The 16,936-nt window shown below is 36.7% G+C and overlaps 10 protein-coding genes across 10 annotated transcripts; 7 read left to right on the forward strand and 3 right to left on the reverse strand.

Annotated features, from left to right (window-relative positions):
* Window positions 1-331: 331 nt before the first annotated feature.
* On the forward strand, window positions 332-718 carry SEN15 (Sen15p; the record flags this gene model as incomplete). The annotated part of the gene is made up of 1 exon (NM_001182557.1): window positions 332-718. One exon carries the CDS (start codon window positions 332-334, stop codon window positions 716-718), a length of 387 nt encoding a protein of 128 aa, NP_013775.2.
* Window positions 719-764: 46 nt separating this feature from the next.
* On the reverse strand, window positions 765-1,748 carry SAM37 (SAM complex subunit SAM37; the record flags this gene model as incomplete). Its single annotated transcript, NM_001182558.1, has 1 exon — window positions 765-1,748. The coding sequence occupies one exon, from the start codon at window positions 1,746-1,748 to the stop codon at window positions 765-767; it is 984 nt and encodes a 327-aa protein (NP_013776.1).
* A 239-nt stretch (window positions 1,749-1,987) lies between these two features.
* Window positions 1,988-4,021, forward strand: RNA14 (cleavage polyadenylation factor subunit RNA14; the record flags this gene model as incomplete). Its single annotated transcript, NM_001182559.1, has 1 exon — window positions 1,988-4,021. The coding sequence occupies one exon, from the start codon at window positions 1,988-1,990 to the stop codon at window positions 4,019-4,021; it is 2,034 nt and encodes a 677-aa protein (NP_013777.1).
* Window positions 4,022-4,286: 265 nt separating this feature from the next.
* On the reverse strand, window positions 4,287-5,612 carry ARG7 (glutamate N-acetyltransferase; the record flags this gene model as incomplete). Its single annotated transcript, NM_001182560.1, has 1 exon — window positions 4,287-5,612. One exon carries the CDS (start codon window positions 5,610-5,612, stop codon window positions 4,287-4,289), a length of 1,326 nt encoding a protein of 441 aa, NP_013778.1.
* A 697-nt stretch (window positions 5,613-6,309) lies between these two features.
* On the forward strand, window positions 6,310-7,029 carry RIM9 (Rim9p; the record flags this gene model as incomplete). The annotated part of the gene is made up of 1 exon (NM_001182561.1): window positions 6,310-7,029. The coding sequence occupies one exon, from the start codon at window positions 6,310-6,312 to the stop codon at window positions 7,027-7,029; it is 720 nt and encodes a 239-aa protein (NP_013779.1).
* Window positions 7,030-7,135: 106 nt separating this feature from the next.
* AEP1 (Aep1p) lies at window positions 7,136-8,692 on the forward strand (the record flags this gene model as incomplete). The annotated part of the gene is made up of 1 exon (NM_001182562.1): window positions 7,136-8,692. One exon carries the CDS (start codon window positions 7,136-7,138, stop codon window positions 8,690-8,692), a length of 1,557 nt encoding a protein of 518 aa, NP_013780.1.
* Window positions 8,693-8,934: 242 nt separating this feature from the next.
* Window positions 8,935-10,449, forward strand: KAR5 (Kar5p; the record flags this gene model as incomplete). Its single annotated transcript, NM_001182563.1, has 1 exon — window positions 8,935-10,449. One exon carries the CDS (start codon window positions 8,935-8,937, stop codon window positions 10,447-10,449), a length of 1,515 nt encoding a protein of 504 aa, NP_013781.1.
* Window positions 10,450-10,773: 324 nt separating this feature from the next.
* Window positions 10,774-13,470, forward strand: SOV1 (Sov1p; the record flags this gene model as incomplete). The annotated part of the gene is made up of 1 exon (NM_001182564.1): window positions 10,774-13,470. The coding sequence occupies one exon, from the start codon at window positions 10,774-10,776 to the stop codon at window positions 13,468-13,470; it is 2,697 nt and encodes an 898-aa protein (NP_013782.1).
* An 85-nt stretch (window positions 13,471-13,555) lies between these two features.
* Window positions 13,556-14,806, reverse strand: UBX4 (Ubx4p; the record flags this gene model as incomplete). Its single annotated transcript, NM_001182565.1, has 1 exon — window positions 13,556-14,806. The coding sequence occupies one exon, from the start codon at window positions 14,804-14,806 to the stop codon at window positions 13,556-13,558; it is 1,251 nt and encodes a 416-aa protein (NP_013783.1).
* Window positions 14,807-15,536: 730 nt separating this feature from the next.
* Window positions 15,537-16,817, forward strand: AVO2 (Avo2p; the record flags this gene model as incomplete). Its single annotated transcript, NM_001182566.1, has 1 exon — window positions 15,537-16,817. One exon carries the CDS (start codon window positions 15,537-15,539, stop codon window positions 16,815-16,817), a length of 1,281 nt encoding a protein of 426 aa, NP_013784.1.
* Between the last annotated feature and the right edge of the window lie 119 nt (window positions 16,818-16,936).

A 16,936-nucleotide genomic window follows, 5' to 3' on the forward strand; every position in this document is an offset into this window, starting at 1 on the left:
TTTTTTTTTTCGGTCAAGGGTTCCAAATGCATTTGCATGTAAAGTGAATGCCCTTGTCTTACTTAATATTACATAGACATATACTTAATAATCTACCACGTTTCAAATTCAATAATGCATGCTTCTTGGCGGTTTTTGACATGAGATCCTCATCTGTCACGAGGCTGATGTGCATACTTTTACTTTTAATCGATGACATGATCAGTTTCTTTTGAACAAAAAGCCGTTATGGGTTGAAAAAAAGTGAAAATGAAAAAGTCATCAGAAATATATGAAAGATATAATAAATTGTCGAAGAGAAATTACGTCGAGGAGGTTGAGGAAAATAAGAATGGCAACGACAGATATCATATCTCTAGTAAAAAATAATTTACTCTATTTCCAAATGTGGACGGAAGTGGAAATTTTACAAGACGATTTATCATGGAAGGGAAATAGCCTGAGATTACTGAGAGGTCGTCCGCCTCACAAGCTGAGCAACGATGTAGACACAGAGCATGAAAATAGCTTGTCATCGCCACGCCCGCTAGAGTTCATATTACCCATCAATATGTCACAGTACAAAGAGAATTTTCTCACTTTGGAATGCTTGAGCCAGACATTTACTCACTTATGTAGTCCATCTACTGAAAGAATACTGCTGGCCATAATTAACGATGATGGTACAATTGTTTATTACTTCGTTTATAAAGGAGTACGAAAACCGAAAAGAAATTGAAAAATGAACTTAAAGACACCTTTCTGCATTATTTTGTTTATTTTTATTATATGTATTTACAGGCTAAATTATATAATGACATCACAACGTTTCCTTGCTCTCTAAATTGAGGATCTCTTTGCTCCAAGTTATTACTTGGTCTATGGACGAAGTCATCAATTTTGTTCGACATACTATTCAATAATTCACTTCCAAAGGTTTGTTCCAGTTTTGAACGGATGCGGTTACCATCAGGTAGGCCTAACTGAACGTAAAGATTTGCAAGGAAAAGAAGGTCGGAGGAAAGTATTACAGAATCATCCAGTTTTTTACGGGCAGCCAACCAATTGCTGACGCAACTCTGTAGTCTATTATCAAATTGAAGATTATATTTCACCTGTTGTAGCTCTTGCTTACCCTTAATTTTGTTCTTATGCGCAATTTTGAAGGTCTTTGATTGTGCTAGTTGCGAGGCTGACTCCATTGCTTTACTTTCTACAAATTCTTCATCATCCTCAAGGGTCAGTGAGCCTATAATCTCCTCACAATTTTCACGTGCTTGCGATCTTAGTTGCAATGGCGTATTATACCACATAGGAAAATATAGCAATTTTGAAAACAACTTCTTGGTATATTCATTGTAATTTTTGGTGTTCAAAAAGAGCTGGTAGTCCGTTAGTCTGGAAATTTCAACGTCAACATAATTCAATAGGGAATACTCTAAAAGGCGATCCTTTTTTCTAACAATTGCTAAATCTTCTTCATAATCCGTACCTTTCTCATATTTGCTAGTACATATATTTTTATGTAAGAATTGTACGATGTTCACGTAACCAGATACTTTCGTTCCATTATCTAAAATTAACACTGGTAGTTTTCCATCTGATGATAGGTCTGTATTGTTTGAGAATACGATCTGCAATCCCGCAACCATACTCTTTGCCTCTTCTGAAGTACATAACTTGATAAACCATACAAGCGCAATGCTGTCCACTGAAATCAACGATGCTTTGCCATCCTTTCCCCATAAATGCACACTACCTTTAACCATTACTGACTCGATAATAGCCTTGCTTTGCGTTTATTTGAAAAATACAAATTCCAGCATTAAATAGTAGCCATTCTAAATAGCTTATTTCTTATTACATTTCCCACTTCGTTTAAAATGATAACAATCGTGACAAAATTGTCGGTTACCTTGTAATAATTAAGAAGAAAAGTGTAGCTTGTGTGATGAAAGAGTATTCTACAACGAAATAAAAGGCCAAACTGGAGAGTCAAACAAGAGATATGTCCAGCTCTACGACTCCTGATTTACTATATCCCTCTGCGGACAAAGTCGCAGAGCCTAGTGACAATATACATGGAGATGAACTACGACTTAGAGAAAGGATTAAAGACAATCCCACGAATATTTTATCATACTTCCAGCTTATTCAATATTTGGAAACTCAAGAGTCATACGCTAAGGTGAGAGAAGTATACGAGCAATTTCATAACACATTCCCGTTTTATTCACCTGCGTGGACTTTGCAACTAAAGGGTGAATTGGCAAGAGATGAATTTGAGACTGTTGAGAAGATTTTGGCTCAATGTCTTTCTGGCAAGTTGGAAAATAATGACCTATCTCTTTGGTCAACATATTTGGACTACATACGCAGAAAAAACAACTTAATTACTGGTGGACAAGAGGCGAGAGCTGTTATTGTCAAGGCATTCCAACTAGTTATGCAAAAGTGTGCAATTTTTGAACCCAAATCATCTTCTTTTTGGAACGAATATCTCAATTTTTTAGAGCAGTGGAAGCCATTCAACAAATGGGAGGAGCAACAGCGAATTGACATGCTCAGAGAATTCTACAAGAAAATGCTATGTGTTCCTTTTGATAATCTAGAAAAAATGTGGAATAGATACACTCAATGGGAACAAGAAATAAATTCCCTAACAGCCAGAAAATTTATTGGCGAGTTATCAGCCGAATACATGAAAGCCCGTTCCTTATACCAGGAATGGTTGAACGTTACTAATGGATTGAAAAGGGCATCTCCAATTAATCTGCGCACAGCAAACAAGAAAAACATACCACAACCAGGTACCTCAGACTCAAACATTCAGCAGTTACAGATTTGGTTGAATTGGATAAAATGGGAAAGGGAGAATAAGTTGATGCTTAGTGAAGATATGCTATCACAAAGAATCAGTTACGTTTATAAACAAGGTATTCAATACATGATATTTTCTGCTGAAATGTGGTACGATTATTCAATGTATATATCTGAAAATTCGGATCGACAAAATATCTTATATACTGCGTTATTAGCTAATCCCGACTCACCTTCTCTTACATTCAAGTTATCCGAATGCTACGAACTGGATAATGATTCTGAAAGTGTTTCTAACTGTTTTGACAAGTGCACTCAAACTTTACTATCGCAGTATAAAAAGATCGCCTCCGATGTAAATTCGGGTGAAGATAATAACACAGAGTATGAACAAGAGCTGCTATACAAACAGAGGGAAAAATTAACATTCGTGTTTTGCGTGTATATGAATACGATGAAAAGAATATCAGGACTATCCGCAGCACGTACTGTATTTGGTAAATGTCGTAAACTGAAGCGTATATTAACACATGACGTCTACGTGGAAAATGCATATTTAGAATTTCAAAATCAAAACGATTATAAGACTGCTTTTAAGGTTTTAGAATTGGGTTTAAAATACTTCCAAAACGATGGAGTTTATATCAACAAATACTTAGATTTTTTAATATTTTTAAATAAGGATTCGCAGATCAAAACCTTATTTGAAACATCAGTGGAAAAAGTGCAAGATTTAACCCAGCTGAAGGAAATATACAAGAAAATGATAAGTTATGAATCGAAATTCGGTAACTTAAACAACGTTTATTCTCTAGAGAAAAGATTTTTCGAACGGTTCCCCCAAGAAAATTTGATTGAAGTTTTCACAAGTCGTTATCAAATTCAAAACTCCAACTTAATAAAGAAATTAGAGTTAACTTATATGTATAATGAGGAAGAAGACAGTTACTTTTCTTCTGGAAACGGGGATGGCCATCATGGCTCTTACAATATGAGTTCGTCAGATAGAAAGAGACTAATGGAGGAAACTGGAAACAATGGAAACTTCTCCAATAAGAAATTCAAAAGAGACTCAGAGCTTCCAACAGAGGTTCTTGATTTATTGAGCGTTATACCAAAACGTCAATATTTTAATACAAATTTACTCGATGCGCAGAAATTGGTGAATTTTTTAAATGATCAAGTAGAGATTCCAACAGTTGAGAGCACCAAGTCAGGTTAACATTACGTTAATAAATAGGTATATATGAATATTTATACCAACACATCTATTATAATAGGCGAACCTCTGTATGTAATTAAGTAAAAAAAAAACGATGTGACAGGATAGTTAAGGTGCCTCGTACATAAATAAAAACGGAAATAGTTAATTCTTTCAAAAATATGGCAATAGCCAAACTCATTCAGAAGGTACAGGAAACACTCTGTTTCTGTGCGTTTATATAACCATGCTTATAAAAGAAAGATTGAACAAAATATACATGAATTTATGAACGGTAATCACCGTTAATTGTTACATATTCATGTGATAAATCACAAGTCCAAAATTGTGCTGCCTGATCACCGGTTCCCAAGTCGACAGACACTTCCAAATCATTCAAAGCCAATATTTCAGAAGCCCTTGTTTCATCGATCTCCAATTGTGGCACACCATTAGCGACAAGCTTCAGCTCACGAGGTTCTGAATTGTCGGTAGCAATAAAGCTAACATTAATTTTGTTGACATCTAGAGATTTTAAGTCATTCAGCTTTGCATACCCGATCGCGCACAATATTCTTCCCCAATTGGCATCTTGCCCATATAGTGCGGTTTTGACCAACATAGAGTTTGAGATTGATTCAGCAATTATTTTGGCGTCTTCAAAATGCAAAGCATTTTTAACGTTAACAGTAACAAACTTTGTCGAACCTTCACCATCGCGAACGACTAACTGGGCCAAGCGCTGAGCAAATTCTGTGACCTGCAATTTTACTTGTTCAAAATCTTTAGAGTCTTCGTTAATTTCTTTGGTGTCAATAGCACCGTTGGCCAACATGCAAATTGTGTCATTGGTGCTCATATCACCGTCCACCGATATACAATTAAATGAACGGGTAGTAGCGAAAGTCAGCATCTTCTGCAACGCCTTGCTTTCAATAGGAAGATCTGTAACTATGAAACCTAATAAGGTAGCCATATTCGGACAAATCATACCCGCGCCCTTTGCCATACCTGTCAAAGTATACTCAGTACCACTAGGTAATTTGAATCTAGATGTAACTAATTTTGGGAAAGTATCAGTAGTACAGATTGATTTGGCTACGTTCAACCAAGAGTTAAAATCACTGCCGAACTTTTCTTCTCCAAAAATTTTATTGATACCAGTGCTGATCTTGTCCATCTGTAGTCGTTGTCCAATAACGCCTGTAGACATGACTAGGGTAGAATTTTTTTGACCAATTTTATCGTTAACCAAATCAATCATTACTTGGGCATCTTTCATACCAAGATCACCTGTGACCGAGTTAGCACAACCGGAATTGACTACAATAGCGTTGATGTTTTTACCACGAGCAGTTTCAAGGACTTTTTTCGATGTCAAAACTGGCGCAGCTTTGAATTTATTGGTCGTGAAAACAGCTGCTGCGGTTGAAGGACGAGATTTATTGGTATTCAAGATTACACCCAGGTCCAGGCTCCCGTTTTTTTTGACTCCAGATGCAGTGTAGCCTACTTCAAATCCTTTAGGAAAAGAGCCCGTCTTGGGCACGTATAATGCATACTTATCTATAAGCTGCTTCGAGCGTTGAAGCAATGTTGATGATATTCTCATGCTATGTTGAATTTTGGACTTCTTTAAATAAAGGGAATAGAAGTATTGCTGATACTAGCCCAAAAATCGTCACCTTTGTGCGGCGAGCCGAGGATGAGGCTTTTATATACTCGACGACTAAAGAAGTTGGCAACGAATTACGCAGTGAGTCATCCTACCTGTCCATCGCAGTAGAAAAAGACCTTCGCCAAGAAAACACCGTCAATAATGATTGCTAAGCACTCTCACTTAGTACTACTATCAACGCTACCTTCAATTTGGGTCTAACCACGGCCCTATTGCATCACTACTCTCTTTATTCTATGATACAGCGTGGGGGTGAAGCCAAGAGCCCTGTGTTTTACTTCAGCATACCAACAAAGTATAAGATTACTTTTGCTATACAGCGATGAAAAATGTATTTTAATGTTTGTAAATTTATGATCTACTGACACGTCTCAGACAGATCACATTTACAACACAGCATGCTATGACTATATACAAAACATGACTTTTCTTTATCACTAAAAGTAACTGCCAATTTATTGTCGAATCTCGCTATAGTTTGATTTTCACCAGCGGCGCGCGCAAGTATAAGCTAAGAAACAATGAATATAGATAGATAGTGATGAGCGTTGAGAACCGGGAAATGAGTAGAGACGTCCTTCTAAACAAAGATTTATACGGTTGAGACAGATTCATTGAGGAAAAGAGGAGAATGGTTAGCATGATCCATATTGTGGTGTTTTTGCTAGCAATCACAACCATGTTCGAAATACTTCCGCTAATAACCGTCCCCGTGACCAAGTACCTATCGTTATCGTCATTCAGAAACCACTATTATGGCCTGTTTGGCTGGTGTGTACGTGGTCAAAACCAAGAATTGATGTGCACGAAAATGAAGATAGGATATGACAGTACAGATGTCGACTCCTCCGGGCACGTTTTGACCCTGCCATCGAACTCAAAAGTGGTCGTCTCCAATTTATTAGTGGTTCACCCGATTTCACTGGCATTCACAGGAACGCTATTAATTTTAGCAGTGATTATCATGGTAACTCCACTAGGGGACTCACCTGAGATGTTATTGTTCACGGCCCTTTTTTCGCTGCCAACGTTCATGCTATGTCTTTTATGTTTTTTGGTAGATATTCTTCTGTTCATCTCCAAACTGGACTGGCCCGGCTGGCTAATGCTAGCCGCTACTATTAGCGTAGCACTTTGTTGTTCCATGCTGTGGGTCATGAGAAGAGTTGTGTCAGTCAAAAAATATGAATCGCAACAGTCAATTGCGCATGCGTGCTCAATGGAACAGTACTCAATTTCCGACATTTACCAGAGTAAACAGAACGGCAATAGCTCAGAATATGAAGTGGCTCCAACACATACAGATAGTCTGATTGCTCCAGAAGTGACATATAGAGGGTTCATTGAATAAGTAACATCATGTGTCATTTTGCACGTTACATCGGTTTGCCAATCGGCTTCCAAATATTTGTACATTTTTTTCTTCCTCCATCACTATCTGTTAAGGGTCTTAGAAAATGATTACTACAGTGCAAGAAATCAGCAAATGGAGAAACCTGTGCTTCATTAGGATGCAATCTCGCAAATGGTACCCAGTACTTAAAAAGACTCCTTTAGTAGCGGACGGTCGAAAGATCATTAAACATGCCGATAAAGTTCCTCATCCGGAAGAAATAATTCACCCATTTTACCAACCAACAGCAATAGAACAATTCACGGCATGCGCTACGGAATACAATCCTAGCCTGCTTGATGGCAAAAAAATTGCTCCATCACTGATAAAACACCCGGTGAGCCTAAAAACCATACTAGTTGATAGCAAATTAAAGTTTGATGATATTAGGGGAGTGAATAAATGGTTGATGGAATTCGTTGCAAGACGACAACATCAAAGAAATATTGTACTTACACCTGCGAGCAAAAGCGTTAGATCTTTTCACGTTCTGCATTTGTCTTCAACCGATATTGCCAAATTAAGAGGTCTTGAAAATATATTATCAGAGATTGAAAACACGAATGATTTGCAATCCAGGGTCGAGTCCGTAAATAATGAACTACAGAATATTTTTGACCGCGACAGTAAACAGACAAGATTATTTTGCGAGAATATACTGGCTTATTTGATAAAGAATTATGGAAACTCGACTGAAAAACTTATACTACTAATAAATGTTACTGAGATGCAATTATATTCACGTTTAGACCAAATGAAGGCCATGAACATTATTTTATATAATATCCTTTGTAAAGTGGAAGCAAATGAAAACCCACCGTACAGTCCCACATTGGTTACCGCACTAGAAAACCTATTGGCAGCGATCAACAACAGATTTTTTCCAGGGCGTTGCGAAAATTCATTGCACCCAATAGTAATTGAACAACTATTATCATATTTCATTAAAACCGGCAATTTGAATGAAAGCAAAAATTTTTTGGGCCATTTAATAAAAAAGGGTATTTTACCAGAGGCTACTATCATTAATAGATATTTGGAGGCAATTGATGTTCATTTCGATAAAAGCACTAAGATTTTTGATATAAGATCCAAATTTGCATTCATAGCAGATCTTGCACCCATAATAGAAAATTATGGAACAATAGACCTGTTCAAATTTTTGATACCTATGTGCCGGCATTTCGACGAATTGTGTTCTCTGCTAAATATTATTCGAAAATCCAATAACGCAAAACGGGCTGTGGATAGCACCTTACCTATTTTTATCAAAAAAGTATTAACATTTACTAAAGATCCAATGATCAACTCCGGAAATCTATCCACTGTTTTCAATATAGTGAGCCCAATATATGGACAAAACGTGCCCAGCGAATTCGTGGAGAAATTTATACTGTCTTTTGCACTTCAAGGAAATTACACTATGATGGCTCATATGATAGATACATATAAGATCAAACTAAGTCATAAATACCAACTACAAATTATTAGGGCTCTCAAAAATAGTGAGAGAAATCACGCGCTTAAGAATACGGGCGCTGTAGGTTATAATAAGGAATTTAAAAAGTACTTCATCGAGAAATATTTGAATTGCACTGAACGAGAAGCTTTACGCCCATAAATCGTCTATATTAAAAAAAAGGCAGCATAAGAGCAACTCACTGCAAAGGGAATTGCGCATTCCACGCAAATAAACAATGTAAATAAGAATACGTACTGTAACTGTGTCACACTAGCGGGTTGTTTTATCATAATTGTTTGGGATTAATCCTGAACAAATTTTCTATATATAAACACTGGTTCGGAATACCAATGAAGTATACATATTCTGGTTCAACAACTGTTTCTATTCAAAAACTTTGAATGTTTGAAATGCGCTACGTCTATTTGTTTGCAATTTGTATTAAGTTTGTTTCAAGCTCCGAACTAGGAAAAATCAACAATCTGCTGCAAGGAAGATTGATATACACAGATAATTCCGTTGCGACAAATGTATTAGAATCCAAATTTCCATTCTTGAAATCAACATGTGTTAAAGACGCACTAAAATTATTTTTGCCACAATGTATTGCAAATGGACTTGAATCCATTGACGCTGAAACAAGGGTAGAAACGGCCATTAAACTTTCAATATGCGAGTTTCAGGCATCTGGCTTGGGCGAAATACCAGAAAATTGCATGGTTGACGACCTAGGATCAATGATGGATTGTATGTTTGAACTAGAATCATCTTCACAGTGGTGGACAACTTATAGTGGAAATTATCAGCGACTATCGAGTATTTGTTATGAAAATCTTCTTCCTTTTGAAAAAGAACAGATACTGAAACTTTTTCTAAATATCACTGAACTTTATGATTCATTTGGGGATGATGTCGATACTAAGTTAAATCATCTGATGTTTCAAATGGAGCAAGATTCTCAAAATTTTTTGGACGATCTGGCCAGGATGTTCCGCAACTATGACAATGAACTGCGAAATGCGACCGAAAGCAATCGAATAATCTTAGAAAACGACCTCTCATTTTTTAGAAATAAAGTGAATGATGTACTCTATGAAACTTCCGAACAACTAGAGGTCCAAATCATAGAGAAGAACAGTCAACTAATGAATGAAGTTGATACCGTCCATCATATTATGAGCGATCTAGCCGATGAGCTTGCTAAAAATGACATAAAATCTAAGATAAATGACTTGAAGGACGACAGCCTGAATAATTTACAGGACCTAGTGGAAATGTCCAACGACGTAAAAGAATATTACTCTAGAAATAACAAGTTAGTTAATACCGAGTTGGAAAACTTCTCGATGGGTTTAAAAAAACAGTTAGGAGGCATGTCAAAGGATCTTTCTGAATCACAAATGGAAGCTATAGAGCTCTTGCAAGGGTTCAATTCCATCCTTCATGATTCATTGTTACCATCCATGACGGATGAGATAGTACCTGAGATGACGAACTTCAAAAATACCTTACTACAAGAATGGACAGCTATAACATCTACACTAAATGGAGATTTTGCTTTATGGAATGAGGAGATTTTTTCAACTTTTAATGATATTTCAGAGAAACTGAATGGCACAAAAAAAAAATTAGACGACATTGAAATCAGAGTCTCACTTGTCCATAAAAATGTCATGACAATGATGAGGGTATTGGATTTTATGTGGAAAACTAGTAAAATGATTATAAGATGTGGGTACCTTGCAGTCAAGAATAAATACTACTGGTTACTGTGCTCCGTTGTGTGGATTTGGTCAAAATACCGTACGTCTCGAGTAAACGTCAAAATGATTCCTATTAAACGCTATTACCAATGGGCAGCTCTTCTACTTTCAATTTATCTAGGAGCTAAGACTGGCTCATTGATTGATTTTTAACATTACCGATGTAACAATATATGAAAGCCTATATATACATAGATGTATAGGTATATAGCCGCATTCAAAGTCTAGCAAAATAAATATTCTTTAAAAATTCAAGGACACCGGATCATGGTGGCCATAATACGGGCAAGTGAACCTAGAGAAGGTGTCCTACGTCACTATCCAAGTTAATTTGCTTAAGAGAGTTCGAGTGCAGCACCTACAGCTTTATCATTGAAGACGAAGCAAAAAGATCTTGAGATTCTATATCATGGGCACAGGTAGTATTCATTAGGTAGTAGTAACGTATTAAACAAGGCCATACTATATTTATAACTCATGTTCAAATACAACCGCTCACTCTGTAGCAGCGCTTTGATAGCAAAGTCTCAGATTCGTTTTTATAGATTGAAGCGGGCGCCATTGAATTATGCCTCCCATATACCTGAAGTTCTTAATAAGACCATCATAGGGCCAGACGAACCAGAAAAATGTCTCATTTTGAAAGGAAAAACATCAGAGGAAATCGAAAATAATCTTCTCAGTAATAAGAAATTTCAGGAGATCAATCCTCTTGATACTATCCAGGAAACGTTCATTCAATATCTGAAATTTTGTAATGAAACTAACTTTAAAAGAAGTAACAAGAATTTAAACAGATTAAAAAAAACCTTAGAAAGCAAGGACTCTAATAGCACCGTAAAAATTAATGCAGTTTTCAATTATTTGCTCGAAGAGTGTGATTTAGAAATCAAAAGATTGAACACGACCGGCCAAACCCAGGTATACAATGAAGAGAAAGGAAATGAAGATGACTTAGAGCAATCCATAATGAACGATATTTTCCGATCAGCACAAGAACAATTTGAAGATCAAGAGGGCCATATACCGTTAAGGAGTACATCATTTTTACTGGAGATTTTGAAAAGTTTTAATGAACGGTTTAATGGCATAATCAAACCGAAAGAGTCAATAACAGAAATGGTCACATTCAGCCAACTTGCTCAAGCTTTTGAAGTTGTTAAATTGATACCAGTGCAAGAAATGAAGGAGAAAGGGATTTACTTGGTCGGAAATTTACTTTATGGCACAGGGAAAGTTCGTTTAGATCCTATAAATGAGTCATTCTATATTGAATCCCTACTAGTTTTTGGAAACTATAAGGCTGCATACAGTTTATTTATTACCAATAAAGACAAAGTAAACGAGCGCTGGTGGAATGAACTAGGATTAATGATCACATTAAGGTCTAACCACTTGAGAAACTTCAGGAAACTTTTAGCCGAGACAGATGCAAAGTACTCAACAAAGTATTCTTATTTGAGCCCAAGAGTTACCAAATTGAGCATACGAAAATATTTGTCGATTGGCAATGTTACTGAAGCTAATATACTGACTGATCGATTTATTAAGTTAGTGGAAGAAGTTGGAATAATCAGAATGAAAGATGAGCAGGAGGAACTTCCCACGGGAGTTAAAAATTTTCAGAATGAGAAACATGCAACTGAGTTCTTAAATGAACTAGAAATACCATCGGATCATGATTATATCAGCATTGTTGATTTCCATCTTTATAAGAGAAATATTCCCATGGCGGCTCAACTTATCAGCAAGTACATGGAAATACCTGGAACGACACAAGAAGATGCCGCATTTCTACTTGTTAAAACCAAGCTAAATATGTTGAAAGATTTTGAAAAGCTACGAAACATTTTTGCTCAAAATAAAGATTATGTAGTGCCTGAGAATAATGTGAAAATGTTGCAAGAGGCATTTGAGAGCGTTATTACTAAGTATAACACTAATTCTCCAATATACAATGAATTGCTGTTTGAGAATGTTTCGGCCTTAACAAAAAGTATTGTATTAACTGATTTTCTGGAAGAGTTCATTACTAAACAGGCTTCTGGACAGTGGATGGAATTAAACAGTGTGTCACGTTCCAGAAAGTTTAATGGCTTGTTGAACATACTTCTCGGTACAGGTGAAGAAGAAAAAGCATATAATATCTTAAAAAAACTAGAAGAAGCCTCAAAGAAATCAAAAACAGATCCAGATTTACTCTATAATCAGTTTTATTCGGAAGTTAATGCATATCATTACGCTAAATTTGTTGAATTTTATAGTCTTCAAATTCAAAATATGAAGGCACAAAATACGCCCTCATTTAGAAAAAAGGAATTTAAGCAGAAAGTGAAGTCACTTTTAAAAAGAATGCAGGAGTCAGAGGTTATCCCAAATGCTGTTTTTTTGAGAGAAATACTCAATTTTTATGATAGCATGTATGACTTTAATTCAAGTTTTGAGATCATCAATCCGCTACTTGAATCCAAACAACAGGTGAGCTCTGAGTCTTCATTATCCACCTCAAACCCTTGCCGATTTTACAACCGTCGCATCATAACAAAACCGCTGTACCACAAGATTTGGTCTGTGTATTGCCATTATTATCATGTTTTACAAAATAATTCTAGGATTTTATCGAAAAAGTCGTCCATTGTAAAGAAATTAATAAAAAGGCAGATAAAGATTCACCCAACTTGTCACCCAAGAGTATTGTTCCAAATGACGGCAGAAAATGGTGAAATTTTGCCAGACAAAACTTTTTCTAAATTAATTGTGTCCACGTTCATGAAAAGCGGGGATTTAGAAGCAATACCTGCCATATTAACGTTTCTAACGAAAAAATTTGACTTGAATATTGATTACGATTTGAGTATGTATATTCTAAAGGGTTTGAAAAGACAATATTTACGAGATATTAGTAACATCAGTAAAGATGCTTGTGAGTACAAGTTACGGAAGGCGGAGCTAATGAATAATGAGTCAATCTTAAAAAACATTCCACAGGGTACAAATCAAGAGAATACAATATCCCATTTGATCAGGGAGATTTTGATCTTTATAAAATGGAAGGAAAAAAGTGATTGTTCTACTTTCTTGATGGTAGAAGATGCTTTTAAAGAATTAGGAACAGAGTTTACTTTACTCGAAGAATTAATAGAAGATGTAAATAAGTTAAAGATAAAAGCCTAAAAAAACGGATGCATTTTATATAATTTTAGCTATACGTGTACATATTTGTAATAAAGTTAAAAGAGGAGACTGTTTAGCTTTGTATTTATTTTTTACTTAATTTCATCCATTTAGGTACTCTATTTAAAGTCTTTTTGATACTTGTAGCGTTATCAGAAGGGCCCTGTGGATTGGATTTATTTATCGTATTAACTGATGGGGTTGTCCTCGTTTCGTGTGTGATTTTTTGTGCGTCTTCCAAAAGATGAGCCTTTATTAATGGGCCATTAGAATTTGAATTTGTTTCAAAAAGCAGCATTGTTTTAGAGCCAAATTCCAGGTCATCCAGTAGCTTCTTATCGTCTTTAGCCAAGGGTTTGAAAGGATGAGATTGGTTTAACGTAAAAGGCATGTTCTCATCGATCAGGAACTGCGACACGACGTTATAAACTGTACGCATGTCTTCATTGGGTTTGAATGCTATTTGAATATGGCTTCTATCGGGGAACTTGACTCTCAGCAAACACTCAGATATAGCCTTATTTTTCTTTGGCAAGTTGTTGGCTGATTGCTCTCTAAGTCTCTTTGTCAAAATAGGACCACCCAAAGTACCAGCCTTCGATGATAACATTTTTTGGTATTTCTTGGCTTGTTCTACTGTCAATTCATAATCTTCTTCATCCTCGATTTGATCCTTGATAACTGCTAATGGCTCATCCGAGGGCAAAAACACAGAAGGTTTATGTAGTTCGTGAGGTGGTAGTGAAGCAACCGTTTCCGGGTTCGTCATCGTAGGGGGAGTTTGTTTTGGGTGAATAGCGCTATTAGCGCTAATGCCCTCAGAATGAGATGTATTATTAAAAATCAATCTAACTGACGAAGGCTCCTGAATCCCTAAATTTTCGAGAGTCAAATTCTCATCCTTAATTGTTTTGAACTCTATTATCTTGGAAAAGACCTGGATCTTAAAATCATCTCCCGCAGCGCCGCTCATCTGTCGCAAGATAGGGGCAATTGGTTGGTCAGATGGCATTTCTTTAACCACGGAATCTCTTCCTGGGATTTGAAACCGTATTTTGATCGTATTGAATGGAATATCTTCGCGGTTGGTCTTATTCGCCACCGGAAAATTACTACTTTTAGATAATTCTAAGTTGACACCCGTTGGTAAGTTTAGAAGCCTCCATGGCAAATCTAATGGCACCGGTTTATCCAAATGTATCAATGACCAGTCGTTTGACGAGGTGTGCAGTTGAAAGAATTGTATGGATTGGTGTAACACATCGTTTAGTGTTGAATTCAACGAAACTTTACATTTGAAAAGTTGGAAGTTATACTTCACGGTAACCATAGGCATTGTATTGTGCGCTTATTAGTCTGCCTTGCTATTCTTCGCAGTACGTAGATTTATCTTAGTTTTTGCATTTTTTGGTTTTCTTTTTTTTTTGCCACACATAGTACAATAAAAGAGAACTTGAATCTTTGAAGAAACGTCTAAATTAACATCGAAGATAGAAGACAGGGAAACATCTAGGATTGCAAGAAATAGTGCTGAAATTTTGTAATAAAGTTGCAAGAAATAGCATCTAGCGTTTTATAAGGCGTACATCTTTCTTGGCAAGAGTTCCAAGAGAAAAGAGGAGCAAAACAGCGGTTGAGGCGCCCGCTATCTTGAATATTATACAGTTTCTTTAAAAACGCTTGTACAACACTGCATAAACATGGACAAATTATTGAAATTGTTTCAAGATATTTCCCATATCATATTCCAATAGCGTTACTCTCTCATCGCTTATTCTGGAATCATTATTTTAATAAAGATAACTCACACGATATACGTGTACTGAGCTGACCTTTATACCTACCCTTACCTGCTTATTCCTGATAAAAATGTTCGTGCAACTAATTGTTTGATTTCTCTTGCGGCCCGGTTATTCCGGAGTTGATACTTTTTTTCTTCTGTCTTAATTACGTTTTTTTCCTCTAGACTTTTTTGATCTGGTACAATTGAAAATGTATAAATCAACTGGACCCTAAAAATAAAAAAAAAAAACGCCCATTAGAAAAGAGGATATATTGAACAAAAGATGTTGAAAGAGCCCTCAGTTCGCTTGCGGGAGGCTATTATTGAAGGCAATTTACTTATAGTGAAAAGATTATTGCGACGGAATCCGGATTTGCTAACCAACATAGACTCAGAGAACGGATGGAGTTCATTACATTACGCCTCATACCATGGAAGATACCTTATATGCGTGTATTTAATTCAGCTGGGGCACGACAAGCATGAACTAATAAAAACCTTTAAAGGAAACACCTGTGTGCATTTAGCATTAATGAAAGGGCACGAGCAAACCTTACATTTACTTTTGCAACAATTTCCGCGATTTATCAACCATCGCGGAGAGAATGGTAGAGCCCCCATCCATATAGCATGTATGAACGATTACTACCAATGTCTGAGTCTGTTGATAGGAGTTGGTGCTGATTTATGGGTAATGGACACTAATGGCGACACGCCGCTGCATGTATGCCTGGAGTATGGCAGTATAAGTTGTATGAAGATGCTTCTCAATGAAGGTGAGGTGTCCTTGGATGATAATGTCAGGGACAAGGGAAATTGGAAGCCAATAGATGTAGCACAAACGTTTGAAGTAGGTAATATATATTCAAAAGTGTTAAAAGAGGTGAAAAAGAAGGGGCCACCGTTGGGTGCAGGCAAAAAACCAAGTTCATTCAGAACTCCTATACTAAATGCGAAGGCCACTTTCGAGGACGGGCCTTCCCCAGTTTTAAGCATGAATTCGCCATATTCGCTCTATTCCAATAATAGTCCGTTGCCGGTATTACCAAGAAGGATATCAACGCATACAACAAGCGGTAACGGTGGGAATCGGAGGAGTTCTATCACAAATCCAGTATTCAACCCACGAAAACCAACCTTGTCTACGGACAGTTTTTCGTCAAGCTCAAATTCCAGCTCGAGACTAAGAGTGAACTCCATCAACGTCAAGACTCCAGTAGGTGTGTCGCCCAAGAAAGAGCTTGTATCTGAATCAGTACGACACAGTGCAACACCAACAAGTCCGCACAACAACATCGCGTTGATTAATAGATACTTGTTGCCTAACAAGAGCAATGACAACGTGAGAGGAGACTCACAGACAGCTACAATCAACGATGACGGTGGCGGCGGCAATGGCGGTGATGCCACTATAGGAATGGGACTAAGAAAGGACCCGGACGATGAGAACGAGAACAAGTACAAGATTAAGGTAAACAATGGCGAGCCGAGGAGACGAGTGTCACTTCTGAACATACCCATCTCAAAATTAAGAAATAGCAATAACACGCGTGCAGAAGATTGAGAAGACTACTACGTATTTTTTTTTATATGCATCCTTTTTTCCACATATGTATGCGCGGTGCGCGCGCGCCATTAAAAGATTTTTTTCTTAGCTCTTTTTCTTTTTTCTTTTTCTTTCCA

The sequence above is a fragment of the Saccharomyces cerevisiae genome, chromosome XIII, assembly GCF_000146045.2.
Source record: "Saccharomyces cerevisiae S288C chromosome XIII, complete sequence".
In the NCBI taxonomy this organism is placed as follows: Eukaryota; Fungi; Ascomycota; class Saccharomycetes; order Saccharomycetales; family Saccharomycetaceae; genus Saccharomyces; species Saccharomyces cerevisiae.